This window comes from Malaclemys terrapin, chromosome 2 (assembly GCF_027887155.1).
Source record: "Malaclemys terrapin pileata isolate rMalTer1 chromosome 2, rMalTer1.hap1, whole genome shotgun sequence".
In the NCBI taxonomy this organism is placed as follows: Eukaryota; Metazoa; Chordata; order Testudines; family Emydidae; genus Malaclemys; species Malaclemys terrapin.
The window spans coordinates 106,756,988-106,781,310 of record NC_071506.1 but is presented as its reverse complement, the minus strand read 5'-3'; the positions used below and the strand labels follow the sequence as shown (position 1 = coordinate 106,781,310).

At 40.2% G+C, this 24,323-nt stretch overlaps 1 protein-coding gene across 2 annotated transcripts in view; it reads left to right on the top strand.

Moving 5' to 3' along the window:
- The window catches only part of CDKAL1 (CDK5 regulatory subunit associated protein 1 like 1), a 774,423-nt gene that overhangs the window by 614,461 nt on the left and 135,639 nt on the right, over nucleotides 1-24,323 (top strand). The window contains exon 16 of one of the 2 annotated variants that reach the window (XM_054018029.1): nucleotides 12,624-13,283. The exons of the other annotated variant lie outside the window; for it this stretch is intronic. Within the exon in view, the coding sequence (XP_053874004.1) occupies nucleotides 12,624-12,818 (195 nt within the window). The 3' untranslated portion in view covers nucleotides 12,819-13,283. Of the gene's footprint in view, nucleotides 1-12,623; nucleotides 13,284-24,323 lie in introns of those variants that run through there. 2 annotated transcript variants of the gene reach the window in all.

The following is a 24,323-nucleotide window of genomic DNA, read 5'->3' as shown; positions in this document are numbered from 1 at the left end:
CCCCTGTCTCCAGGAGAGGGATACTGCTAGTAGTCACCTGAAGTGGAGCACCTATAGGGACAGTACTAGAAGAAGAAGGAGAGGTTATTCACCTTGTGCAGTAACTTGAGTTCTTCGAGATGTGTCCCTCTATGGGTGCTCCACTACTTGCCCTCCTTCCCATCTGCTCCAGAGTTTCCTCTAAGGACTTCATGGTAGAGAAGGAACTGAGGGTGGTTCACCCGTGTATTCCTATGCAGCCTTGGAGCAGGGCACTAAGAACCATAGAGAGCATGTATGAGCCAAACGGGCATTACTACCAAAAAATTTCAATTAAAGGCGCAAGGAGCATGAGCTCATCTGAAGTGGAGCACCCATAGAGGGACACATCTCAGACAACTCCAGTTACTGCACAAGGTGAATAACCTCTCCTCCGCAGCCAGCTGGAGTTTGACTCTACCCTGCACTAAACTGTGGAACAGGAAGTGTCCCTGTGGACCATGCTGATGCTCACCAAGTTCCTTCATGTGCTTTGATCTGCTCCTGTTTCAAAGTGGGATAGATCAAAGTGCACTAAGGAACTGTTAGTGTGCATAAGGAATTGTGTGGCAGGTTAATGCAGGGTAGATTCATACCCCAGCTTACTGCAAACTAAATGTTCATGTAGACAAGACATTGTACAAGAATCAAAACTTGGAGAACCTGAAAAAAATTGTAAACACACTTTTGAAGCATCTGGGGTAAAACATACAGATGAGCCATTTCCAGAGGTGCACCTCAGTCCCTCCTGTTCTGTCCCTGTGACACACAATACTTTAGTCTCTGAGGGCTTTAATACTTTGGTCTAATTCCAGTTGTTGGGTTTAGTGTGTGAGTTTTGGATGGCGTTGGTGGCCTGTGATATACAGGAGGGCAGACTAGATGATCTAGTGATCCCTTCTGGCCTTAAACTCTGTCATTCCATATTTCACACTGTCAGAGTTTCCCATCTGTAAGGTACAATGCTCTTTCTACTTCCTTTTCCAAATTAAGTGTATTCATTAGTACTTAATCTTCTCTTAAGGACACATGCACAATACTCACAGTAAATAGATACTACTGAGGCATAAATACTACATCAAAACACAGCACAATACAGGAAAACTGGGTACCTGTGTATGATACCTACCGGACAGATTATTGGTCACTAGGAAAGGAGCTTTGTCTAGAGGTTAAGCCACAGGCAAGTCACTTAACCTTTCTGTGCATTGATTTACTTATATTTAAGATAACAAGGGTGTTGTGAGACTTAATTTATTCATGTTTGTAAAATGCTTTGAAATCCTCAAATACAAATTGCCAGGTAGGTGCAAAGTAGTAGCATTATCATGTAGCAAGATCATTTTACAAAAAGGATCTTTATGATCCTTTGATCTGATTTTACAAGGAAGTATGTTGCCTAGAACCAGTGAGATTATATGTGTTTGACAGGAACTGATTATCAAACTGATAATTCTTTCAAAGTCTGTCATCTGTTCCTTGGAAAGGTGATAAAAGTGATCCCTGGATTGTCAGGAATTCTTGAACTACTTGAGCCAGTCAGCAAGACGTTTACCTAATTTTTCTCACAGGAAGGGGCACTGAGGATGCTGTAACACAATCAGAGGTTCTGTCATAGGACGACTGGGGGGAAGGGCCAAATGTGTAATTCTCAATAGCCTAAAAGGAACAAATTATACCACTTTTTCTCAGAGAATGCCTTTGTGAAGTGAAAAGAGAAGTGGCTACTATGATGCCTTTTTAATTTTAATGAAGTAATACGAAGGAGTTTTTAATCCAAAAATACCAATTTCTGAAAGATTAAATCAGACAAGGTCACGGGGTTATAATATTCCTTTTCCTTACAAACACCTCATATGTTTGTCATTTTCAGTATGTCTCCTGTGTTTTTCTCTTACTTTCTTCTTTTTTACTCCTGATGAGAAGCTTCTGTATTAACTAATTTCAGTAAGATTTCTTCAAAGGGTTTCAAAAAGGTGGGAGAAATGGATTGAAATGGGTAAGCCTCAGAATCCCTGCTAAGTTGTAAAACAACAGAAGAGACTCGCATTGATTCAGCTTCTCTGATTTTACAAGGAATTATGTTGCCTAGAACCGGTGAGATTATATGTGTTTGACAGGAACTGATTATGTTTGCACCATGAACATTTTTAAAAGGTCTAATGTGGCCAACCTACAGAGTGGAAGAATTACCTGTGTCAGTCTTAACAACATATTGATACTAAAAAGCATTTTTGCTGAGCTTATTAAGTCTAATCACCGACTGCTACATAATGATAGACTGTGCCACTGTGAGCAGATTCTTCTGCAGTGTGCAAGGCTGGGAGGAATGGGACATAGCTTTTTCACAATGGCAGTTTGTTTGTTGTGAGCACTGATTTCTGTGGCAACCAATATCATCTCACTGTTTTCTTAAGCTTCTCCTGAATGTGTTTTATCCATCTCTAGTTTATATTCTTACACTTAGGGCTTGTCTATACTACCTGCCAGATCGGTGGGCAGCAGTCAATTCAGCGGGGGTCAATTTATCGCATCTAGTCTAGACGCGATAAATCAACCACCAAGCACTCTCCCATCGACTCCGGTACTCCACCGGAGCGAGAGGCGCAGACGGAGTCAACGGGGGAGCGTCAGCAGTCGACTCACCGCAGTGAGTTATTCACGTAGCTGAAGTTGCATAACTTAGATCGCTCCCTCCCCATAGTGTAGACCAGGCCTTAGATAGTAAACTCTATAGTGCAGGGACCATATCTTTGGGTGTATCTGCACATCGCCCTGGAGGTGCAAGTTCCAGCTTGAGGAGACTTACCCACACTAGCTGTAATTGAGCCAGTGCACTAAAAATACTGTAGCCATGGTGTGCGAGTGGGGCTAGCTGCCCTAAGCAAATACCCATCCAAGATGCTAGGTACGTACTTGGGGCAGTAAGTCCCTCCTGCCACTCTTGCCACCACGGCTACACTCTATTTTTAACACAGTAGCTTGATCAGAATTGGGACAGGTATGTCTCCTCAAATTGGAATTTATACCTCCACCTTGAAGTGAAGACAGACTCTTTGTTACGTTTGTAAAGTGAAGCTGCGGCCTCTAGGCACTACCGTAATACAAAGAAGAGTAGGATATCAGAAAGGTAGCTCTAGTATTTTAGATTTTGCAATTTCAGTGTCTGTATTCACAGGAAGTCCAGCATTGAGATGAAAAGATTTAAGATCTGTTCTACCTTGTGAACCCCCGGTATGTGTAATAAAAAAAGAAAGAAAGAAAATCAAAGAATTTAAAATCCTAACTATATGAACTATAAAAGAATATCTGAGTGAAAAAGTGAACATGGGGGATCACATAAAGGTCAGTACAGGAATAAAAGTGCATATAGGGATAGAAGTGATGTGGTTGTGGGTGAAAACTCCCATGCTCTGTGAGAGTAAGCAGAACTGGAGTGATAATTTAATTGACGTAATTAGGTCTTTAAGGACAAATCATCCTGGAATGACACTTGTATGATCCAAAGGAAGCCATGGCACATCCAAGACAGGGAAGTGATGAAAGACCTCTGTGCACTGTGAAAGTAAACAGATGGCTCCCATCACCATTTAATGACAGCAGTTAAGTCTTTAAAGATCAATAATGCTGGAGTGACACTCGTGATCCAGAGGAGCCAGTGCCAGATGGGAGATCTTTGATGGAGACACAAGATGGGGGCCTGGAAAAGCCAATGCAGAGCAAAAGCAGTAGAGAAACCAAAGAGATTCTAGAGCAAATTAAGTGAAATGGAAACCCTTACATCAGGAATCAGTGGATCAAGATAACTATTCATAAAGGTAAATGGCCTGAAGTGAAGAGTAAACACCAGAATGGAAAATTGTATAATATCTGACTGACTTAGTTTATACACACCCACACCGACATCCTGTTCCATTTGGAGAAAAGTCTGGAGACCTTGCTAAATACTAAAGAACTATTCTGTGTGAAAATCATAGGCTAAAGAGAAACTAAGGACATCTCTCTCTCGCTCTCAAACCACATAAGATTGCAAAGTTAAGCACTCAAAAGTTAGGAAATGCCAGAGTTAAGGCTGCCTGGGCAACCTAATTTCAGCCCCCTTGTGTGTATACATTACCAAAACAAAAAATTGAACAGCTCCTCATTAATTGAACACCTTACATTCTGTGTCCTGAATGAGTTACTTTTTTCCCCCACATGAATTCTATGTGGTCATATAATTAAAACGGTATCCTATCATGCATGCATACAAGGAGGCCAAAATTAATTCTAGCATTTATTAACTAGAAAAGCTCCCCACCAACATATCACCACATCCCAGTCCCATTTTTCTCACCTTCCCATTCCCAGTGTTCACTGCTCTGGCTTTTCATTCCAGTCCTAGTGTCTTTGCCCAGTTTTACTCCTCCAGACTCCCCATTCCGGTCTCCTTGTCCAACCAGTCTCAATTCCTCCCTTTCTGGCTCCTTATCCAATATGTATTTCTGACCCACTCCCCCATCCACATTCCAGTTTCCACCAGCTGCTAGTCCCAATCTCCCTCCTGCGCGCCTTATTCAGTTTTAGTTTCCCACTCTCTTTACCCAGCGTGTCCCAGTTCTCTCTTAGCTCTTTGTCAGATCTTTTCATTTATTCATAAAAATTCAGCCTAAGGCAGACACACAGCATGGAAAATTTCAGAGAGGAATAGGTTGATAGGAGTTGAGGCCTTGGGAGTGTGTCAGCTGTATTGACAGAAAGAAAAGACCAGATCTTGGAAATGTTATGAAGAAAGAAACATCAAATTGTGGCTGCACTCTTGATGTGCGGGGGTAGGGCAGGGCAGAGCAATAATTGATCTTCATAATGGACAATGAATCTCAGAGAAACTGTTAGATCTGAGAGAAACTTGCACACACTGTAGCTTAAAGTCAGTCTCTGCATGACCCCTCATTATCAAATAAGCATTTTGTTTGTGTTTGTCCACAGGCAAGCTTCTAGTGGTAGTCATGACCTGAGTTGACAGGTTCAGATTCAGTGATTGTTATCTATGGAAAATAAGACAGGCTTACAGATTGCAGTCTATTTGTGCAATGCTTTCATGAATTTATTTTTCTGCTGTAACTTTAGTAATGGTTGGAACTGAGTAAGAATCAAAGCATATTACCAAAATGTGGTGAGGCTCCCTCTGTTCCTTCTACTAAGAACAAATAAATATCAATTATGTATTTAACCCTGTGTCCAATTCTCTCCCCCTGCCCTTCTTACGTACATAATGCAAAGAATAAACAAAGTGAAATTCCTCTTTCAAAAATGCCTTGCTGTTTTGGTTATTTTTCAAGACTTCCCATTTCTTGTAATGAATAAGCAAATGTTAACCTGGCTTTGAATAGGCATCTGGAATCAGTCAGTTCTTAGGTTAGAGGATGGTGAAATTTTATAGATGGAAACATATGGCACATCAGCTGCCCAAAACACACTTAAGTTAGGGAACTGAAAAGTTGCAACAGAATACTTTTTTTGCATTGATTTTTTTCTCTGTTTCCAACTAGATAACATTGCATATTACTTGAGATTCATAATGGCAAGGATGCCACATGTTGTTAGCATTGTGAGGATTACGTAATGACATTTGGAAAAAGATAATTCATTTGTATGCAGATTAAGTTTTGACTCTTAAGATCATATCCTGGCCTTCTGAAAAAAGCCTATAGAATTTGGTAGAGATTAAATATATGGGACTCTATAAAAATGTGTAATGGGGCTCTATAGAAATTACTTCTATAAATTTATAGAATCAAACAGGAAATGTTACCCTTTTTAGAATTTGATAGCAGGGATATAATTTTCTAATATATTCTATAGGACCTTTTCGTAATTGTTTGCTTTGAAAATCATGAAAATGCCTCCAAAATACAAGAGCCCCAAGTGTTTGTGATTCAAATAGCATAATATGATGCATAATGCATATTTTAACATTTTTTTCTTTTAATTTTTCACATATGCTTGTTGTGCCTGATTATTTAAGATCTGTACAAGTGTGTATGTAGTACTGCAGCAGTTCTCAAACTGTGGGTCAGGACCCCAAAGTGAGTCACGACCCCATTTTAATGGGGTCACCAGGGCTGGCATTAGACTTGATGGGGGTTGGGGCTGAAGCCATAGTCCGAGCCCCACTGCCCAGGGCTGAAGCCCTCTAGCTTTGGTGCTCCCCAGGGCAGTGGGACTTGGGCTTTGGCCCCCCTGCCTGGGGTGCTGGGGCTCGGGCTTCTGTCCCCCTTCCCAGGGTTGTATAGTAATTTTGGTTGTCAGACGGGGGTTGCGGTGCAATGAAGTTTGAGAAACCCTGTAGTACTGTATGGTTGGAATAAAAGATTCAGCAGTCTAATTTATCTTGAGATATATTCAGTCAAATAATTTTTTACTGTAGTTAGCTAACACTTCAAGCTCTAACAATGCCCCTGAACCACAAAAGAAATTTGCATATAAGAAATGTTTTGAATCCGTTAAAACCTCAGCTCAGAGCTGAAGAGTAGCTATCATGTCTTTGTTGACAAACATGAAGTGAGATCTTACCAAAAAAAAAAAAAAAAAGCTAGGCGGTGATTGACAGATGCCAAACTTTCGGTTTTGATGCACTTTCATGCACTGCAGTTTAAGTCAGGGACTAGAGCATCAGAAAGACAGCAATCAATGTGGCTGTACAAGAGCACGCAAAATATATTACTCCTGGCAGTTGTCAGGGCAGAATTATTCAGAAAATAATCTGAAATGCATTTGATCATATGCTAGATGGTTTAATAATTTATATTGTACCTTATTAGCAAAGTCTTATGTTTACTTTGCTGTTGCCAAAATAAGATGAAAGACTAATTCAGTGGAAATACGAGATGCTGGACTCAAAGTGGCTGTTTTTGCATTTGTGTTTTGATAATTTCTCCCCACTTTTTTCCCTTCTCTCTCTCATTAGTGGGGACAATGTTTCTATTAATTATGAGGTTACCAACAGTTTTAATTTTGAACTGCTTATTTCTGGAAAATAATATCAAGACTCAGTTATGGCACGCATCTTTTTATACATGTACTAAGTGATTTTAGAAGCATAATAAGAGTTACCTGTGTATTTGATCCAAATGTTTTTCACATGAAAAACAGGCTCGTCTAGCTTTATTCCTGTTGACTTACACTGGATTGCATTATACAGTACTTTTTCCCAATTCCTGAAGTTATGAAAATCCATTCCAACTAGATTTAGGGAAATGTTATACTTCCACTGGATACAGATTATGTATGGTGAAAGTTAGACCAACTCAGAATCTTACATATGTGCCTTGAAGATTTTCTTGGAAGTAAATACATGTTTTCTCAAGACTCTCACAAACAAGACACTATGGTATATCCCACCATATAAACTTAATGCAATGCAGGATTGGGGAGTGAGCTCAGTAATCAGACTTATTGGAATGATGCTGTCAAATACAAGTGAGATTCTTATCCCCTTCCAGTCCATTCATGCGAGATAAAAGGGCCAGAGTGACAGACCTAAAAGGGTCCTAATAACCTGGGTTTTGATTGGGGGGATTTCCCCTTGCAAGTCGTGGTGTTGGGAATGTGTAGGGGTTGGGGCTGGGAGTAGGAAGGATGTGTCTGTGGCAGGCCACAATACACAGCACTGCGGAGAGTCCAAGCAGCTCTGTAGACCATAGGGCAGCCTCTGGTAGCAGCCATAATTTAGGCCTTACTGGAAATAATTTGCCAGTATAGCTCTATCAGTAGAGGTATACTGGCTACGCCCCTCCCCCTCCAGTGGAGATGCAAAATTCTTTTGCTGTATAGCTTACAGCCAATTCCCCAAATGGAGTAATTAATACCAGCAAAAGGCTTTTTTTGTGTGCATCCACACTAGGACTTTTGCCAACATAGCTGTCATTTGGGGTGGAAAAAAATTACCCTCCTGATCAACATAGCTTTGCTGTCTGTCTAAATTACACGTTGGCCACTCAAACCCTGGAATAGCCCAGGATCAAGAGGGTGCAAAGGTAGATTTAAATGCACCTTAGCGCCTCTCCCCCAAGCTGCAAATTCTGTGCTTCACCTCTTAGAGATGCAGCACAGAATCTTATCCAATATTACTAGAAGCCAGTGGCAACTACTGACAGGTAGGGGACAGATCTTATTTCAGAGGCTGTTGTGCAAGATTGGAACAAGTGGCAGGTGGACAGAACCAGATTAATGCATTCCTCATTAATGCATCTTCTCCAACATATAGTAATGAGAGCAGGACAAATACTTTAAAGAAAAGTTTACCATATTCCCTGTGCAGCGATGTTGCAGGACAGGATTTTGAAACAGGTTAGAAAGTAGTTGGTAGAGTCTGTGCTATGTAACAGATGAACATACTAATGATCCTACTTACACAAATTAACGTTTTTCAGGCTTTCCTAAAGAGATGTGCTGTACCAAACAGAAATGTATGTGATACATTGAGAAATAAAACTAAAACAAAATAATCACATTATGTGAAAATCCCGACCTTTTAGTCAGGGCCAGCTCCAGGGTTTTGGCCGCCCCATGCAGCCAAAACAAAAACAAACAAACAAACAAAAAAAAGCCGTGATCGCGATCTAAAAATAGCCGCAATCGCGATCTGCAGCGGCAATTCGGCGGGAGGTCCTTCACTCCGAGGCGGAGTGAGGGACCGTTCGCCGAATTGCCGCCGAATACCTGGACCTGCCATCCCTCTCCGGAGCGGCCACCCCAAGCACCTACTTGAGAAACTGGTGCCTGGAGCCAGCCCTGCTTTTAGTCCATATGGAAGTATTAAACCAGTATAAATTTTCTATTGATTTCAGTATTACTTTTATTCCAACTGAATCATTTAACATTTAATATAAAAATAGTACTGTACAAATTTATTAGATATTACACTTTTGGTCTAACGGGTTTGACAGTGTCCATTGTAATCTGTGATACTGTGAAAATGTGATCGTTTTGTGGAAAGAGTTTCTCAGACTTGATTGCCAATATAAGTACATGCTTCAGAGATTAAAACAAAAGATGAAAACAAAATAAAACTGTAGTGCAGTTGTCAGAAATTTATCCACATTGCAGTAAAGTTGCCATATGAGAAAATCAAGTAAGAAAATAAAAACATGCATACGCAAACAAATAAAACATAGTATTGTGTTCCAATCCATTAATCCTACTGGTGAGAAATATCGAAGCATCATTACCTTCACATATTTTTAAAAAGATAAAATAGGTTATTAAATTATCTGTAACGATCCCCAAACATATTAGATAGATACTCCTGGGGGAATTCTGTGCAAAAAAATTAAAAATTCTGCACACAATATTTTAAAATTCTGCATATTTTATTTGTCAAAATAACGCAATGTAATCACCCTGGTTTCATTTATTTAGGTAATTTATTTAAACTACAATACAATCGATGGAGAATGGGAATGAGGAGCTTTGGAGGAAATCCGCAAACCCTCTTGCCTAATAGTAATATAGCTAGCTTTGACCCTTTATTTCTAGTTATTAGTCAACAAATATATTCAGCTCAGTTGTTTCATCATAGGAAAGAGCAAGCGAGGGCTGGGGAATCAAACTCTCAGTTTATATTGGCTACTAATTTATACTGACCATCACGAGAAAGGTCAGTAGCAAACAGTTCATGGAGCACATTTTTTCAGTCCAAAAATTTAGACCAGTTCTAGTCACTAAAGCACCATAAGCATTTATAAGGCCATTCTGTCCTTTACACCACTCTGGCAATGTAAAGAAGCCTTAAAACTTTTACACCTATTTTATACTCCTGGAGGAATTCACAAAGACAACGGGAACAATTCACTAAGCAGGCAAACTGCTACATTCTGTTCTGCCTGAGGGGACAGAGCCTGCCCCACACTGACTTCCTCAGAAACACCCCAAAGCCCTGCCCCTCCACGCTAAGCATGCCTCAATAGTGAGTGAGAGGAACAGAGTCTCTCTCACACACACACATACACACACACACACACACACACACACACACGACTGCCCAGCCTCCCTCATGTCTCTACCGACTGCTCCAGGTGCCCAAACTGACCTGCCTGCGCTGCAGGGGAGGGGCATATGACTACTCTTGTGGCTTCTCTTTGCTTCCCCATCAGAAGTCATTTTTCTGTGCAGAAGCAAAGAAATCTGCAAGGGACATGAATTCTGTGCATGTGCAGTGATGCAGAATTACCCCAGGAGTAGATAGAAGATGAGATTCTGGTAAGTACATTCAAGGGTTTTTATGTGTAATATACTGTGCATCTGGAGAGTAGTGAAAGCCAGTACCTGGAAACACAGGCCAACATTTTCAAATGTTGATGCCTAATGTAAAGCTTCTAAATTCATATTTAGGCAACTAACGAGAAATGATCTGATTTTCAAAGATGCTGAGTACCTGCAGCTCCCATTGACTTCACTGGGATTTGTGGGTACCCAGCTTTTCTGATACCCGAGCCACTTTTATTTAGGTGACTTAAATATGGGCTGAGGAATCTAATTTTAGTTATTCAGGTTTGAAAACATTAGACAGAATTAAATATCAGCATAAATCACTCTTATAAAATTGTTTTGAAATTTTAGACACAGATGCACAATCTACCTAACCTACAGTATGAAAAACACCTAATATTTTATTTGGACATGAGAAGAAATTATTTGTCTCAGATGAGTAGAATTTTGAAGACATGCAGTTTTTGAGGAGAAGAGAGGTTTCCTCCAACTTTGACCAGTCTTAGAAACGAATATATTACTGGGTAGCTTGTTTCAGATAAATAAAATCCTTAATAATTGGTTTTCTGTGGTTTCCAGTTTATTTTGCATATAAAGGTTAATTAGCTTTGACTCTTGGAATAAAATAGCTGTAGCCAGTTATTAATTTTTTAGATTCCTTAGGAATAGATTTTAATTACTCTACCTATCAGTACAGAGCAATATCCGTCGACACATGCAATATTTTATGGTGAAAAACTAACATATTCTTCACAATATAGTGATGCAGTCCTGGAATCCTTTAGTTTCAATATCTTACACTGGAAAGCACTGTGTCCCAATATACTTGTCCATTTACTTCTCCTTCCTTCATCCAGTTGACAATCTTTGTACCTAGAGTACATGTAGCAAGTCATCTTCATTTCACATGTTACATGGTCAGAAATCCTCCAACTAGCATTGTGTGCACTCTAAATTAACAACACCTCAGATGTTAAAACTGCACTTACTTGAGGCTGCATTTTGCTCCTTTGATATTTGTTTATCTAAGCAGTTATAATAATTTTCCTTCCACAAATACTATAACAGTATTTAATCCTGGAGTGGATAAAGGAAGTCAACTGTTTAGGCTGTGCTGTCCCACTTAGACATGGGCAGGCACCTTCAATGGTTTATATGTGTTGTATTCAGTCAGGAGCTACATTAGCCATGGACAAACATGCACACAGTCCTGTTACAGCAGCTTAGGAATGTATGATTGTTCAGACAGGCACTTCGTAGTACAAGTGGAAAGCAAAAGTAATGATGCCCAAGTAGAAAAAGTGAGGGGCAAAAAGTGATTCTCCAAAAATATTTTTAAATGGGAGATTTCAAGAAGTTAAAATCCAAGTGGTTCATTCCAGTTTAAGAAAGAAAGAAAGAAAGAAAGAAAGAAAAGGAGTCTAGGAAAAAGTGTAATGTAAACCAAGCATAAGCCAAAATAAACAGAATGAAAAAATTAAATGTTATGACAACATATTAGTAAACCTTTTTTGTTTTATACTCTTTTCCATCATTTACACCTTCTTGCAGATGTATTCTACTGGCATTTAAACAGACATTGTGATTTTTAACCATACAACTCTGTTGAACTAGATATGTGTTGCAGTAGAGAACACTTCCGTTAGGCTTAATTTTACCATTCAGATTTTAAGCTGAAATGGCGACTCAGCGTGCCGTAACCATGCTGCAGTATAGATCCACCTGCTACTGAGGACTGTTGGGGCTTTTAATCAGGTTGAGAGTGGTAATAGCAGCCCTAGCAGGAGACCTTGAGACTCAATATGCTGAACAAGAAGGTGAGTGTTTTAGCACAGTTGCCTGGTGAGGGTCAGGGAAAAAGTGCGGGGGGAGGACTTTGGAACACCACTGAGCTGGCACACCAGGGGTAGACACAATGATTGACGTTGGCAGGGCCCTGCTGTGGAAAAGATGGCAATGTTGTTAGTCCCCTATATTGCTAGCTATACAGTCCCATTTGAAGGAACCAAAGAGAGGGAGGGTAGTGAGATACCAAAACAAAAAAAAACACCCTCCCAAACAACTTCTCTTTGACATTGTTGCCAAGCAATTTGTCTGTTCTGTTAACAGTTTTATTGATTTGGAAATTAATGTCACTGAAGAGACTGACTCGGTATGGCATCAGCACAAATTCTTCACCATATATGAGAAATGAAGAAGATAAACAACAAGAATTCAAGATGCAGTACAGACTGAATTATTGTTTGACTTGAAAAGGGACATTATTACTAAGGGGAGATTTCCTTTGTACTTGATATACATCATCAAATGTAATTAGCATGCAAGCTTAATCTAATTCCTGCATTTCTCTACAGGAGTTCAGATATGTGCTGGAAAATGGCTTGAATTTGAAAGCATGCCCCTCCCGTGGGATCCGAGAAAAAGCATCACTCAGTTCCAGGATGGTGATGCAACTTCCTTGGCTGCAAGAAGGAGGTGGACTGAAGATGCTGTCTGTCAGCCTGGCTTTACTGGCAATTCTTGTTACTTTTTATTATCGAGGTGTTTAAATAAAACACTGAATTGAACTGAATGAAGCTTTTGTGAACAAAAATAAAGTGCTGATTAAAATCTTCAGAGGAAATCTATTTAAAAAACAGATGTAAACTGAGCAATAATTTGTACTCACCCTAAGCCTTTCCTTTCATCCATAGTTTAAGTGAGACCCATCCTGCTCCTGTTTGCATTCTGTGGTTATTTAATCAAGAGCAGGAAAATGGTTTGTCACATCAGACTTTTTCTCTTATAGATTTTTTTTCTTTAAAGAAGAAACAAGTGTTTGCTTATTTGTCTTTTACCATAGCTGCAGGTAAATGCGTGTGTAGGAAACCCATTAAATTGTTAAGGAATCTTTTCTTCCTGCAGAAGTATTGGTAATTTCTTGGGATGCTGAGCATTTTAAGCTGCCTTAAACATTTTTCTTGATGCTTGTCTTTGTATATTAAAATCAAATATTCAGTAGTAGAACTGTTCAACTATTGTAATTTGTATCTGTCACCACTGGTGTGTCAGCCATGTCTGAAGTAATTTTTGACCTATGACAAAGAAACATCAGTAGCTCAGCCTCCCAACTAGGAACATTAAAGAACATACAGGTACCCACTTTGTATCCATCTCTTCTCTCCAGCTCTCCACCAGAGTACCTTGTAAATAAACAGTTATCTTTGTACAAATTTCCAAAATTGCATAGTTCACACTGTTTAGAGGCTTAATATGCTTGTGGGTAAATTAACAGGATGGATTTCTGGCCCCATTGACTTAGTTGCAGCCAGAATTTCACCCACAACTTTTTATGATCTCAGAATTTTTGCAAAAAAAAAAATGCATCTCAGCAGAAGGTAGGAGAAAATGGCTGCATATACTGTGGTTCTCAAATAAAGTCTTCCAAAGATATTTGGAAGTCCTTCAGTATGTTACCATCTTACTTTTGACTTTGAGGGGTTGCTCTTACACATTCTATTATAGAGCATTCTTTATTTGCCTGATTTGTGGCTGGTAAACTTTGGGTATAGATCAAGGATGGATAAACCAATTCTAATCAAATAAGAACTCAACTGGGCCTTCAGGCAGAACACAAACTGAACCCCCCACTATTTGCTACTTGAGGCTGCCATTGTAGACCAATGATAAACTTCAACTAATGCAACTCTATTTTATGGAGCAGGTCAGCATGAGTACATTATATCTCTGTTCTGTGCTCCCAGTGCCTTCCATTCAAGGCGTTAATTTTTAATTTGTACAGCATCATTATGGTTTGAGACCTAGGTACACAAAAGAACATCCCTCTGTGCACCATCACAGTGGTTGAGAAATCAGATACATTGAGTCTACTCTGAATTTGTAAAACCATAGTATCTAGGAGCCTGTGTCATAGATCAGGATCCTGTTTTGCTGTCCTAGGTGTTGTAGAAACACAGAACTAAAAGAGAGCCTCTGCCCCACAAAGCACACTGCAAACAAAATAAAATAAAATAAAGTATCCCTAAAGCCTATGCATCCTCACTCTCTCACACATATATTCATTCACAGTAACCATTTGAGTATGTCTTTGGCTATTTAGTAATCAACACCTTTTTTTAGGGCTGTCTAGACATTAAAAAATTAATCGTGATTAATTGCGCGATTAAAAAAATTAATCGTGCAATTAATCTCACTGTTTATAATAGAATACCATTTATTTAAATATTTTGGATGTTTTCTATATTTTTCAAATATATTGATTTCAGTTACAAAACAGAATGCAAAGTGTAAAATGATCACTTTATATTTACTTTTGATTACAAGTATTTGCACTGTAAAAAAAAATAGTATTTTTCAGTTCACCTAATACAAATACTGTAGTGTAATCTCTTTATCATGAAAGTTGAACTTACAAATATAGAATTAGGTACAAAAATACCTGCATTCAAAAATAAAACAAGATAAAATTTTAGAGTCTGCAAGTCCATTCAGTCCTACTTCTTATTCAGCCAATCGCTCAGATAAACAAGTTGTTTACATTTGCAGGAGATAATGCTGCCCACTTCTTGTTTACAATGTCATCTGAAAGTGAAAACAAGTGTTCTCAGGACACTGTTGTAGCCGGCATCCTAAGATATTTATGTGCCAGATGCGCTAGAGATTCATATGTCCCTTCATGCTTCAGCCACCATTCCAGGGGACATGCGTCCATGCTGATGATGGGTTCTGCTCAATAACAATCCAAAGCAGTGCGGACTGATGCATTTTCATTATCTGAGTCAGATGCCACTGGCAGAAGGTTGACTACTATAACGAAATATATGGCAGACTGTGGGTAAAACAGAGCAGGGGACATACAATTCTCCCCCAAGGAGTTCAGTCACAAATTTAATTAACACATTTTTTTAACAAGCACCGTCAGCATGGAAGCATGTCCTCTGGAATGGTGGCTGAAGCATGAATGGGGCATACAAATGTTTAACATAGCTGGGCCATAAATACCTTGTAATGCCAACTACAAAAGTGCCATGCAAATGCCTATTCTGCACTTTTTGAGTGCAGTTATATAACAACAAAAAAATCTACATTTGTAAGTTTCACTTTCACGACAAAGAGATTGTACTACAATACTTGTATGAGGTGAATTTAAAAAATACTATTTCTTTTGTTTATCATTTTTAGCCCTGGTCTACACTACATTGCCTCCTCACCTGCTTTTGCAGGTTCTGGTTCTGCACATACTGCAGGATAATGCGCGAGGTGCTTACAATGCTCACAACAGCAGCGGGGAGCTGAGTGGTCTTCATGCTTGCCATGGTATGGCATCTGCAGGAGAGCAGAGTTGCAGTAGAAGCAGTGGATGACGACGGATGCCACGAGAATAGATATTTATACCGAACAACGAGAGGACCTGCGAGGTGGATTCATGGCAGCAGGAGAGTAGAGTTACAGCGGAAGCGGTGGAGGACGACGGTTAGCACTGTGCACATTTCCCGAGGAAGAACACACGTTCCGGGGAGCCCATAACAGACAACATGGAGAAATTCACTATTGAGACACAAGCAAGAGAGCAGAGTTGCAGCGGAAGCGGTGGATGATGACGGGATGCCACGAGAATAGATATTTATAAAGAACTACAAGAGGACCGGCGAGGTGGATTCATGGCAGCAGGAGAGCAGAGTTGCAGCGGAAGCGGTGGTTGGATGATGATGGTTAGCAGTCTTACTGCACTGTCTGCTGAAAGCAGTATGGCATCTGCACAGAAAAAAGACGCAAAACGATTGTCTGCCGTTGCTTTCACGGAGGGAGGGGCGACTGACATGTACCCAAACCCACCCGCGACAATGTTTTTGCCCCATCAGGCATTGGGAGCTCAATCCAGAATTTCAATGGGCAGCCGGGACTATGGGAACTGTGGGATAGCTACCCACAGTGCAACGCTCCGAAAGTCGACGCTAGCCACGGTACTGTGGACACACTCCGCTGACTTAATGCGCTTAGTGGGGACACACACAATCGATTGTATACAATCGCTTCCTAAAAATCGACATCTATAAATTTGACCTAATTTCGTAGTGTAGACATACCCTTACAGTGCAAATATTTGTCATCAAAAATAATATACACTTTGATTTCAATTACAACACAGATCACAATGTATATGAAAATGTAGAAAAACATTCAAAATATTTAATACATTTCAATTGGTATTCTATTATTTAACAGTGTGATTAAAACTGTGATTAATCGCGATTAATTTTTTGAGTTAATCGCATGAGTTAACTGCGATTCATTGACAACCCTACTTTTCCCAAACAAAAAGGAGCCTCGACTGTGTCTGTTTTTAGATGACTGTGGTAGCTTTGCACTCTCTACTTCAAACTCTTTTCAGTGAGAAATCTATCACGCGACAAAAACTTGAATGGCAAGGGCATGTTAAATCTGCTCTAAACACCAACCTGATAAAGTTTTTTTTCCTGCTGTTTGGACAGCATTGACATTTAATCCTTTCATTAAACAGCATTCTTTTACTGATGACATCCTCATTTAGCAATGCGCATAAAACACAGATTGACTTTTTGCATAAGCCTTATTTTTAAGAGAGAGAAAGAGAAAAGGTACATGTTGAGGAGAGTTCATACACCTCTGTCACATCGCTGCCTGCATATTTCTGAACATCTGACAGCTTCTGTTAATTTAGTTTCACTCCCTAGTTCAACTTCCCATATGGAAAGCTGGAATGATTTTTGAATAACAGCCAATAATATCTGAAGTGGCAGCAACTGGCAACTCTGACACTGATCTTGGCTATGGCCATTACCCAGAATCCCTCTGTTCTTCTTGAGAAGCAATTACAATTTCACAGGTTGGAATTAAAATTCCCTGTGGTATGCAATAGAGTAACTGAAACTGTCAAACTGATTTCAAGCTGCTAATCTTTCACTGTGGTATGAGTGAAAATAGAGTCTCTCTTACCCATACACAGGTCTGACAACTTAAAAGCTCCAATCTTCCAATTCATTGGAATACATACGGAGGGTGGCTTGCTCTGCCCACACACAGGATGTCTATAAATATGTCTGTGAAAATGTGTGTTAATATTAAGCTTATATTTTAAAATTGCTTGTCCTGATAAGTGTTATTTCAGGGACTGACTAAGACAAAGATAAAGAAGTAACATGGAAGAGTTCTGGGGATGTGAAAGGATGGGTATTGTTTTGCTACATAGCTACATATATGTGAAAACAATTATTTCTGTTTTTTTTCTGAATATGTGATATATTTCAGGGGACAAGGAGATAGTTTGCAAGTGTTCTAAATAGTTTTATTTTAATTGCATTTGTTATTTATAAACACTTCACTTTACTTTAGCACTAAGTATAATTTTAATTTTTAAAGTATAGGAAAAAGTGAGGAAACTTTTGTAAAGCTGTGGCATTGATGTGAGCAGGACAGAAGAGGGCTATGGGAAAGCTAGGAAATACCTATAAAACTGCAGTGCAGATCTGGGCTGAGGAATAGACTCACGGGAGTTAGTGCCCACTTGCAAAGCCTCCATTGTCTTCAATAGTGGCAGGAAAAGCCCTTGGGTTGGATAGTTAAAACAGCAGTGATCACTGCAAAACTGGTATAGTTAAACACCAGCTAACTGTTGTTTTTCTTTAGCTTTGTATTCCATTCTTTCTGATTTAGGGCAGGTTAAAATGCTGCACTGGTGCAGCTGCGCCACTGTAGCACTTAAGTGAAGATGGTCCTACGCTGATTTGAGAGCTGCTCCTATCGGCGTAGTTAATTCACCTCCCCGAGTGTCTACATGGGGGGCATTAGGTCGGTATAACTACATTGCTCAAGAGAGTGGATTTTTCACACATCTTTGGCATAGTTATACCAATATAGGTCTGTAGTATAGACCAGGCCTTAGTGTTGTCTTATCATTCAAGTGAAACAACCTTTTTTCTTAGGGTAAGTGGAGCAGCCTCTCTCTGGTTGGTGAGTGGGGAAATTGTAAACGATTGCATTTTAATTTTAAAGGTATCCATACAATATTGAAGAACACAACAGCAAAGAAAGTGCTGTGTCCCTGCCTCCTGCCTGTAATGTACTGCTCCTCCAGGCAAAGCTGTGCAGTGTCTGTGGATCTTTTGTTCTGGACATGTTGCAGTGTACTACTGTTGTGACAAATGTACCATTTGAAAAATCATGAAAATGCGTGAGCTCCAGCTAAAGACCTATTCAAACTTGTGCCAAAAACAACTCTCACACACCCTTCTTTTCCATCCCACACCCATTTCCGTGCCTTTTTCCACCTACATGCGGAATCCCCTCCCAATACCCATTCACTAAGCTACAACCCCACTCCTCATTCAAATCCTCCTAAAATCTCACTCCTTCTGTGTCTCTTACAAGGAATTAGCCACCATAAAAAAGTTCCTTTAACTGAGCCATTAGGATATATACCTACCATAACTGAGTACCCACATGATTTTATTTTGAGAGGAAGGATGGTTCTGGTGGAAAATCTGGGTTGAATTTCCTCCACTGGCACAGACTTCCTATATGACCTTTAGTAAGTCTCTTAGGCCTGAATATACAAAGGGACTTAGGCGTTCTGATGCAATCTCTCCCTTTCTCTCACCCAATGACTTTGTGGATCAGAGTCTGAGCTTCTCTGTGCCTCAGTTCCCTATCTGAAAAATCAGAATAATAGGTACTTCCCTACTTCACAACCGTATTTGTGACATCAAAGAGTATAAAGTGTCCAGGTAGTATCATGATGAGTCATACAAGTATCTAAAAATGATAGATTGTTACTGTCAGTCTTGAGCTTTCTCATCCCTTCCCCTCCCCCACGTAGGGTGACCAGATGTCCCGGTTTTATAGGGACAGTCCCGGTTTTTGGGTCTTTTTCTTATATAGGCTCCTATTACCCTCCCACCCCCGTCCCAATTTTTCACACTTGCTGTCTGGTCACCCTACCCCCGCATGTTAGTTACTCTCACATGAAACTCTAAGCGCCTATGGGACTTCTTTTTATTTGTCCTCTGGAGCATCTTGTGCACATTGGGGGCAGTATAAATAAAAAATACATCTCTCCATTCCTGATAGCAGCAGGATGTCTGCACGTCTTGAATAGCTTTTCACTTCAACATGCATCTTGAAAGGAGGCACTCCATATGCACATCTCAAACCCCCCAAAAGTCCAGAGCAGCTAAGTTGCATATAAAAGGGCAGATTGGGGATAAGGGTAAATTTGCATAGTGCCATGCTGTGGTGCAGACGGGGATGAAGATGCATATGCTTTCCCCTCCCCAAAACCAAAAAACCCAGCAGCATATGCAGCATCAGACACGCTTTTTTGTCATATGGACTGATCTCATGTTAACAGCTGGAATTTTGCACAGAGCTGTAGTTTCATTAACATACTAGTTTCAGGTGTTAGAATTCCCCCCATGTAGAGTGCTAATATAAAAAAATCTAGCACACTCATATTCAGGTACAAGAGGCTATTATTTAGCAGCTGCATCACATAAGAAATATATTGGCAGCACAGAAGGAAACTAATACCTCACACAGTGACATACTGTACTGTCATTTGCATCTATGCTTTTTTCTCAGTATTAAATCTTCAGTCCTGGGGTTTCTTTTTCTCCTGACATTTTAAATGGATTAAAAAGAAAAAAAAACACACAAAAAAATCTCTTCTATGAAGACAAAAATCATGCAACATGAATAGAAAAGTGTAAAAAAACATTCTGTTCCGAAATCTTTGTTTCCTTGGAACCAGGTTAGCAATGATAACCATTCTCCTGTGGGTATAGTATGAACATGGTACTGTATAGAGAATAATCTGCCTTTAGTATTTACTCGATTTAGGTAGTGGAATAAAGTTCCATGCTAATGGCCAAAGGGTGGTTTAGAGGTGTGCCTGCAATGTGCATGCTTTAAATGTTCAGTCTCTGTGAGTATGAGAAAAGCCTAGTTTTGCTCAACTCAGCATGAAACATAATGGCTACTCCCTCCCTCGGTGGTGGTTGTGGGTATTGGTGTATGGGTGGGTGGTTGGCCGGGGTTAACCATTTACACCTATGGAGTAAAAGGCATTTCTGATTAAAAAGGGGCGGGGCAGGTTATTTGTCTGTGCATATAATCTGGAGAAGGAAGCCTGTGTTAGGGGAGTGAAGGAAAACTCATTGGTTGAGATCCTAGCCCCACTGAAGTCTGTCAGAGTTTTCACTTCAGTGGAGCCATTGTATTCAAGACCTATTTAGAGGGTAAGACTATTTTGTAATACTCGAACCTGGCCTTCTGAGCTGTAGAGGCTCCCTCTGAAATATTTGGTATCTTAATTGGGTCACTCTAAGGTTAGAGCTGAGATGTAGTGTGTTATTTTGTGACACTGGGGTGCTTACACCACCAGACCGAAAGCCCTGTAGTGTGGACTCTGGGTGGTGGAAATATAGAGATATGCGCTGTGATTCAGTGAGGACACTTCAGATGATCACAGTTTACCCCCAGGTTCAGTGTGCTTCAGCACAGCAGCAGCCATGGGAACTACAAGTTGTGGACTACAAACTGCAGCATGTTGGGAGAACTTCCTAGTTCCTGCCAGGAGTCCCCTCTGCCCCGCCCCCTCCCCCCCAGAAGGAAGTTCCATGCTGAAGCTGGGAGCATGAAGCAAACAAGCAGGGAGGAGGTTGCTGGACTGTTCCATGTTCCTTTACAGGTAGGACCAAAAAGGGCTTAATGAGCACCCAAGAGGAGTCTAAATGGTGCAAAAGGAGAACACAGGCTTCTTTGGTTGGGGGTTTAGTTATTGTGGGAGTTAGGACATGTTGGTAGGGGGCTGTGTTACACAAAGAACCCTCCGCTCCTTCCCAGCAGGAAGTTACAGCACTGATGGAAGCTGGGAGCAGGAGGCAGCAAGCAGAGGGGAAGCTGCTGGATTGTAATCCTGTTCTGGGTTTATTTACAGACTAAAATCTTGTTCCTGGTGGATTGTCTGAGTGGGTCTGGTCTGAGGTGAACACACACTGACACACAACACTGAGCACATGGAGGAGCCTCAGGCCCAGTTTCCCAAAGTTTTGTAAAAAGGCCCAAGGCAGACTTACCTATCTTGAACAACCTCATACTGGGGGCTCCAATAGGCTTTCATACTGTTTGTCAAAGCACTTACACTTCTTACTCCAAGGCTGGTAAAATTAATGAACAAAGAAATCTGTTCAGTCTCTAGGACATTTCAGCAAATAACGTTATTTTTTAATCACTGCAAACCTGTTGGTTCTCCTTTTCCCAGCAGTCTCTTCTAGGTAGTGTTGAGTCTGAACTTTTGATGAGCTTAAACTTAACCCAGACTTGATGTCTCTGTCTGAACTTTTAATCAAAGCTCTGACCTGCGAACTACTCATGACACCCCCCTCCCCTTAAGTAGTCATCTCCCCTTTTCTCTTTCTGAATTTACATTTTAACCTGTTTTATCCTGTAGAATCTTGATTGATTATACATGACCATTATGATCTGTTAATCACTTTGTTTACTTCTGTGTATAAATATTGATACTCACCCCTAATAAACTTGCCACACTTACTCTGAAGCCTTTCAAGCTAAGGATAGTGTGAGCCCGTTGATCAACGAATTAGTGTCTGGTCTCTGACAGATTGTGAGCCCCATACCAACTCCGCACGAACTCGGGTGCTGGAGAGGTGAGTAAGGACTTGCTTTTTACCTAACAGTAGCATAGTGCCATTCCTTCCCTGTAGAGCTGCATTCCTTCCCACCGCGCTCCCCATTAGAGACTACTTTCCACATTGCTACGTACCATCAGTACATCACACAGTGTGATGGAACATGAGGTGTCTTCTAAGACAGTCATTAAGGGAAATTTGTGAGTCTGATCATAGTGTCTGCTTCCAAGAAAGCAAAAATTTTACCTCTCCAAAGGACCTGATTTACTCTAGGAAACAGTGCCTTGTGGACATTCCAAAACCATAAAGTCTGTGTAACAATGTAGTGCCTAGTCACCATAATCCTTGGGGCACTTCAAAACCTCTAGTTTGCTAATAAACATTATAGTCCTTTTCTACTGTGATAGTTTTAATGCTGCAAACTCCACTGCATGGTGACACAAAGCAAGAGAGAAAACTACAGTAAATCATTAGTGTCAGTAGACTGTATTAAATTGGATATTTGCTAGTGGCTTTATGAGCCATAAAAGTCAACATCTAACTTCCATTAACTATAAACTCCTCTGTGTAAGTGATAAGGAAAAGACAAGATGGTCTGCAGAGGATTAGAATGAGACAGTAGGAGGAACAGTGATCAAGTCACTGAATCAACCAGCCAGCAGCCAACAAGAAGGAGAAGGGCATTCTTATTCAAACCACAGCTTGATCACCTATCATTTATAGTAACATTAAGGAATTGAAGAAGAGTCACAACAACCAGAAAATACTGCAGTAGTCTTACTTTGATTCTGGCCTGGCTGGGATTATCTAGTGGATTAGAGGGGTCAAACCCAATTATAGTCTCAGCTTTTTGCATTGACTGTAGAAATATTTTATTATATAATTAGATCCCAGTGCACATTACTTACCCCGTCTCACACAGCTGGCCCATCAGACTTTTCTTTCTGCATCTCTTCAAACACGTTCCTGTTCCTGAAGACTTTCCCTTGCTATTTTCTGTCTTTTTTTTTTTTTTTTTAATTTCCAAACTTCTTACATTGTAGAGTATGCACAGTGAATCTGATTGTGATTTTACACTGTTTTTTTACAGCGGCATAAGTCTAAATCCACTGACATCAGTTGGGTTACTCCTGATTTATTTGAAGTACCTTAGATCAGAATCAGATGCATAGATTATTTCATAGCCCTTACCCCATCATGAAATCTGGGGAGAAATCCTTAACCCGTTGTAGAAGTAGCCCTGCAAGAGCTAACTTAACTACTTTAGCATATGCTTTACTCATCTTAGAATACATTCGACACAGAGAGGAATATGGGTTTTGCAACATAAGGCACCAAATAGAGGGAAGTCCTTTAACGTATGGGACAATGGCTACCTTAGTACCATTACGTAGGTATTTAGCAAACACTGCAACCATTTGCATTTTTTCTGGTCAATAAAATCTGTTCTTAAAGAGATATCAACTGAACTAGAATACAAGAATGCATCTGTGAGGTGTGGGATGAGGATTTAAATCAAGAAGTGAAGTCATAGCCAGACTAACCACTGAGTTCTTGCTCCACTAGAGAAGAAAACTTGAAAGATATTGTAGCCTGTCTCCTTTCTCACATTCACTTAGACGTGTCTGAGACTTCTATGTGAGGAGGGGTGAGGACTTTTGGGGCCAGACTTTTAGCAGTTCCAATTCTGCTCAGGTACTGTGGAAAAGCATTTGCTATTGTATGACAGGGTCGTCTTAAGGAGGTTTGGAAGCTATTGTGGAGTGTGTGCAGCATCCCAGAAGGACTGCAATTATAACCTTATGAATCGTGGTGGTGAGAATGAACTTTGCTTATTCCAGCTCTATTCACTTTGAAATCTTGGTCATAAGAAAGGACAGATGTGCCATTTCCTGTTTTTGTTACACTGTCACGAGAGTTGAGTCATCAGCATCTGAATACCCCTTTTGATTCAGAATTCTTAATTTTTTGTGTTGACCAGCTGCCCAGTTTACCTCTTCCTCCACAAGTTATTAATTCATCTAAGAGGAATAAATTGGAGTGACCAGCTATCAGTCTTATTACAAATCAGTGCAAAAACCAGAAAAACACATGTTACTCAAAAATACTACTTTTCAGGGAATCCAGGAGGCTTTGAAATTCTGATTCCTCACATTCACAGTAGCAACTGGATCAAAGGGCATGGAATGGTTTGAATGTTAAAGTTCAATTATCTAGACATTCTGTGTTTCAGTCAAAGAAAGCAAGCTCCTCTAATGGCACAGACAAGCAGCAGACTTTGCTTCCCTTTCCCTACCCCCGGAGTTCCTCAGGCATTTAGAGTTAGGTGGTAAGTGAATGCTTAGTCCTTAGAGAGGAAGTGTATTGTAT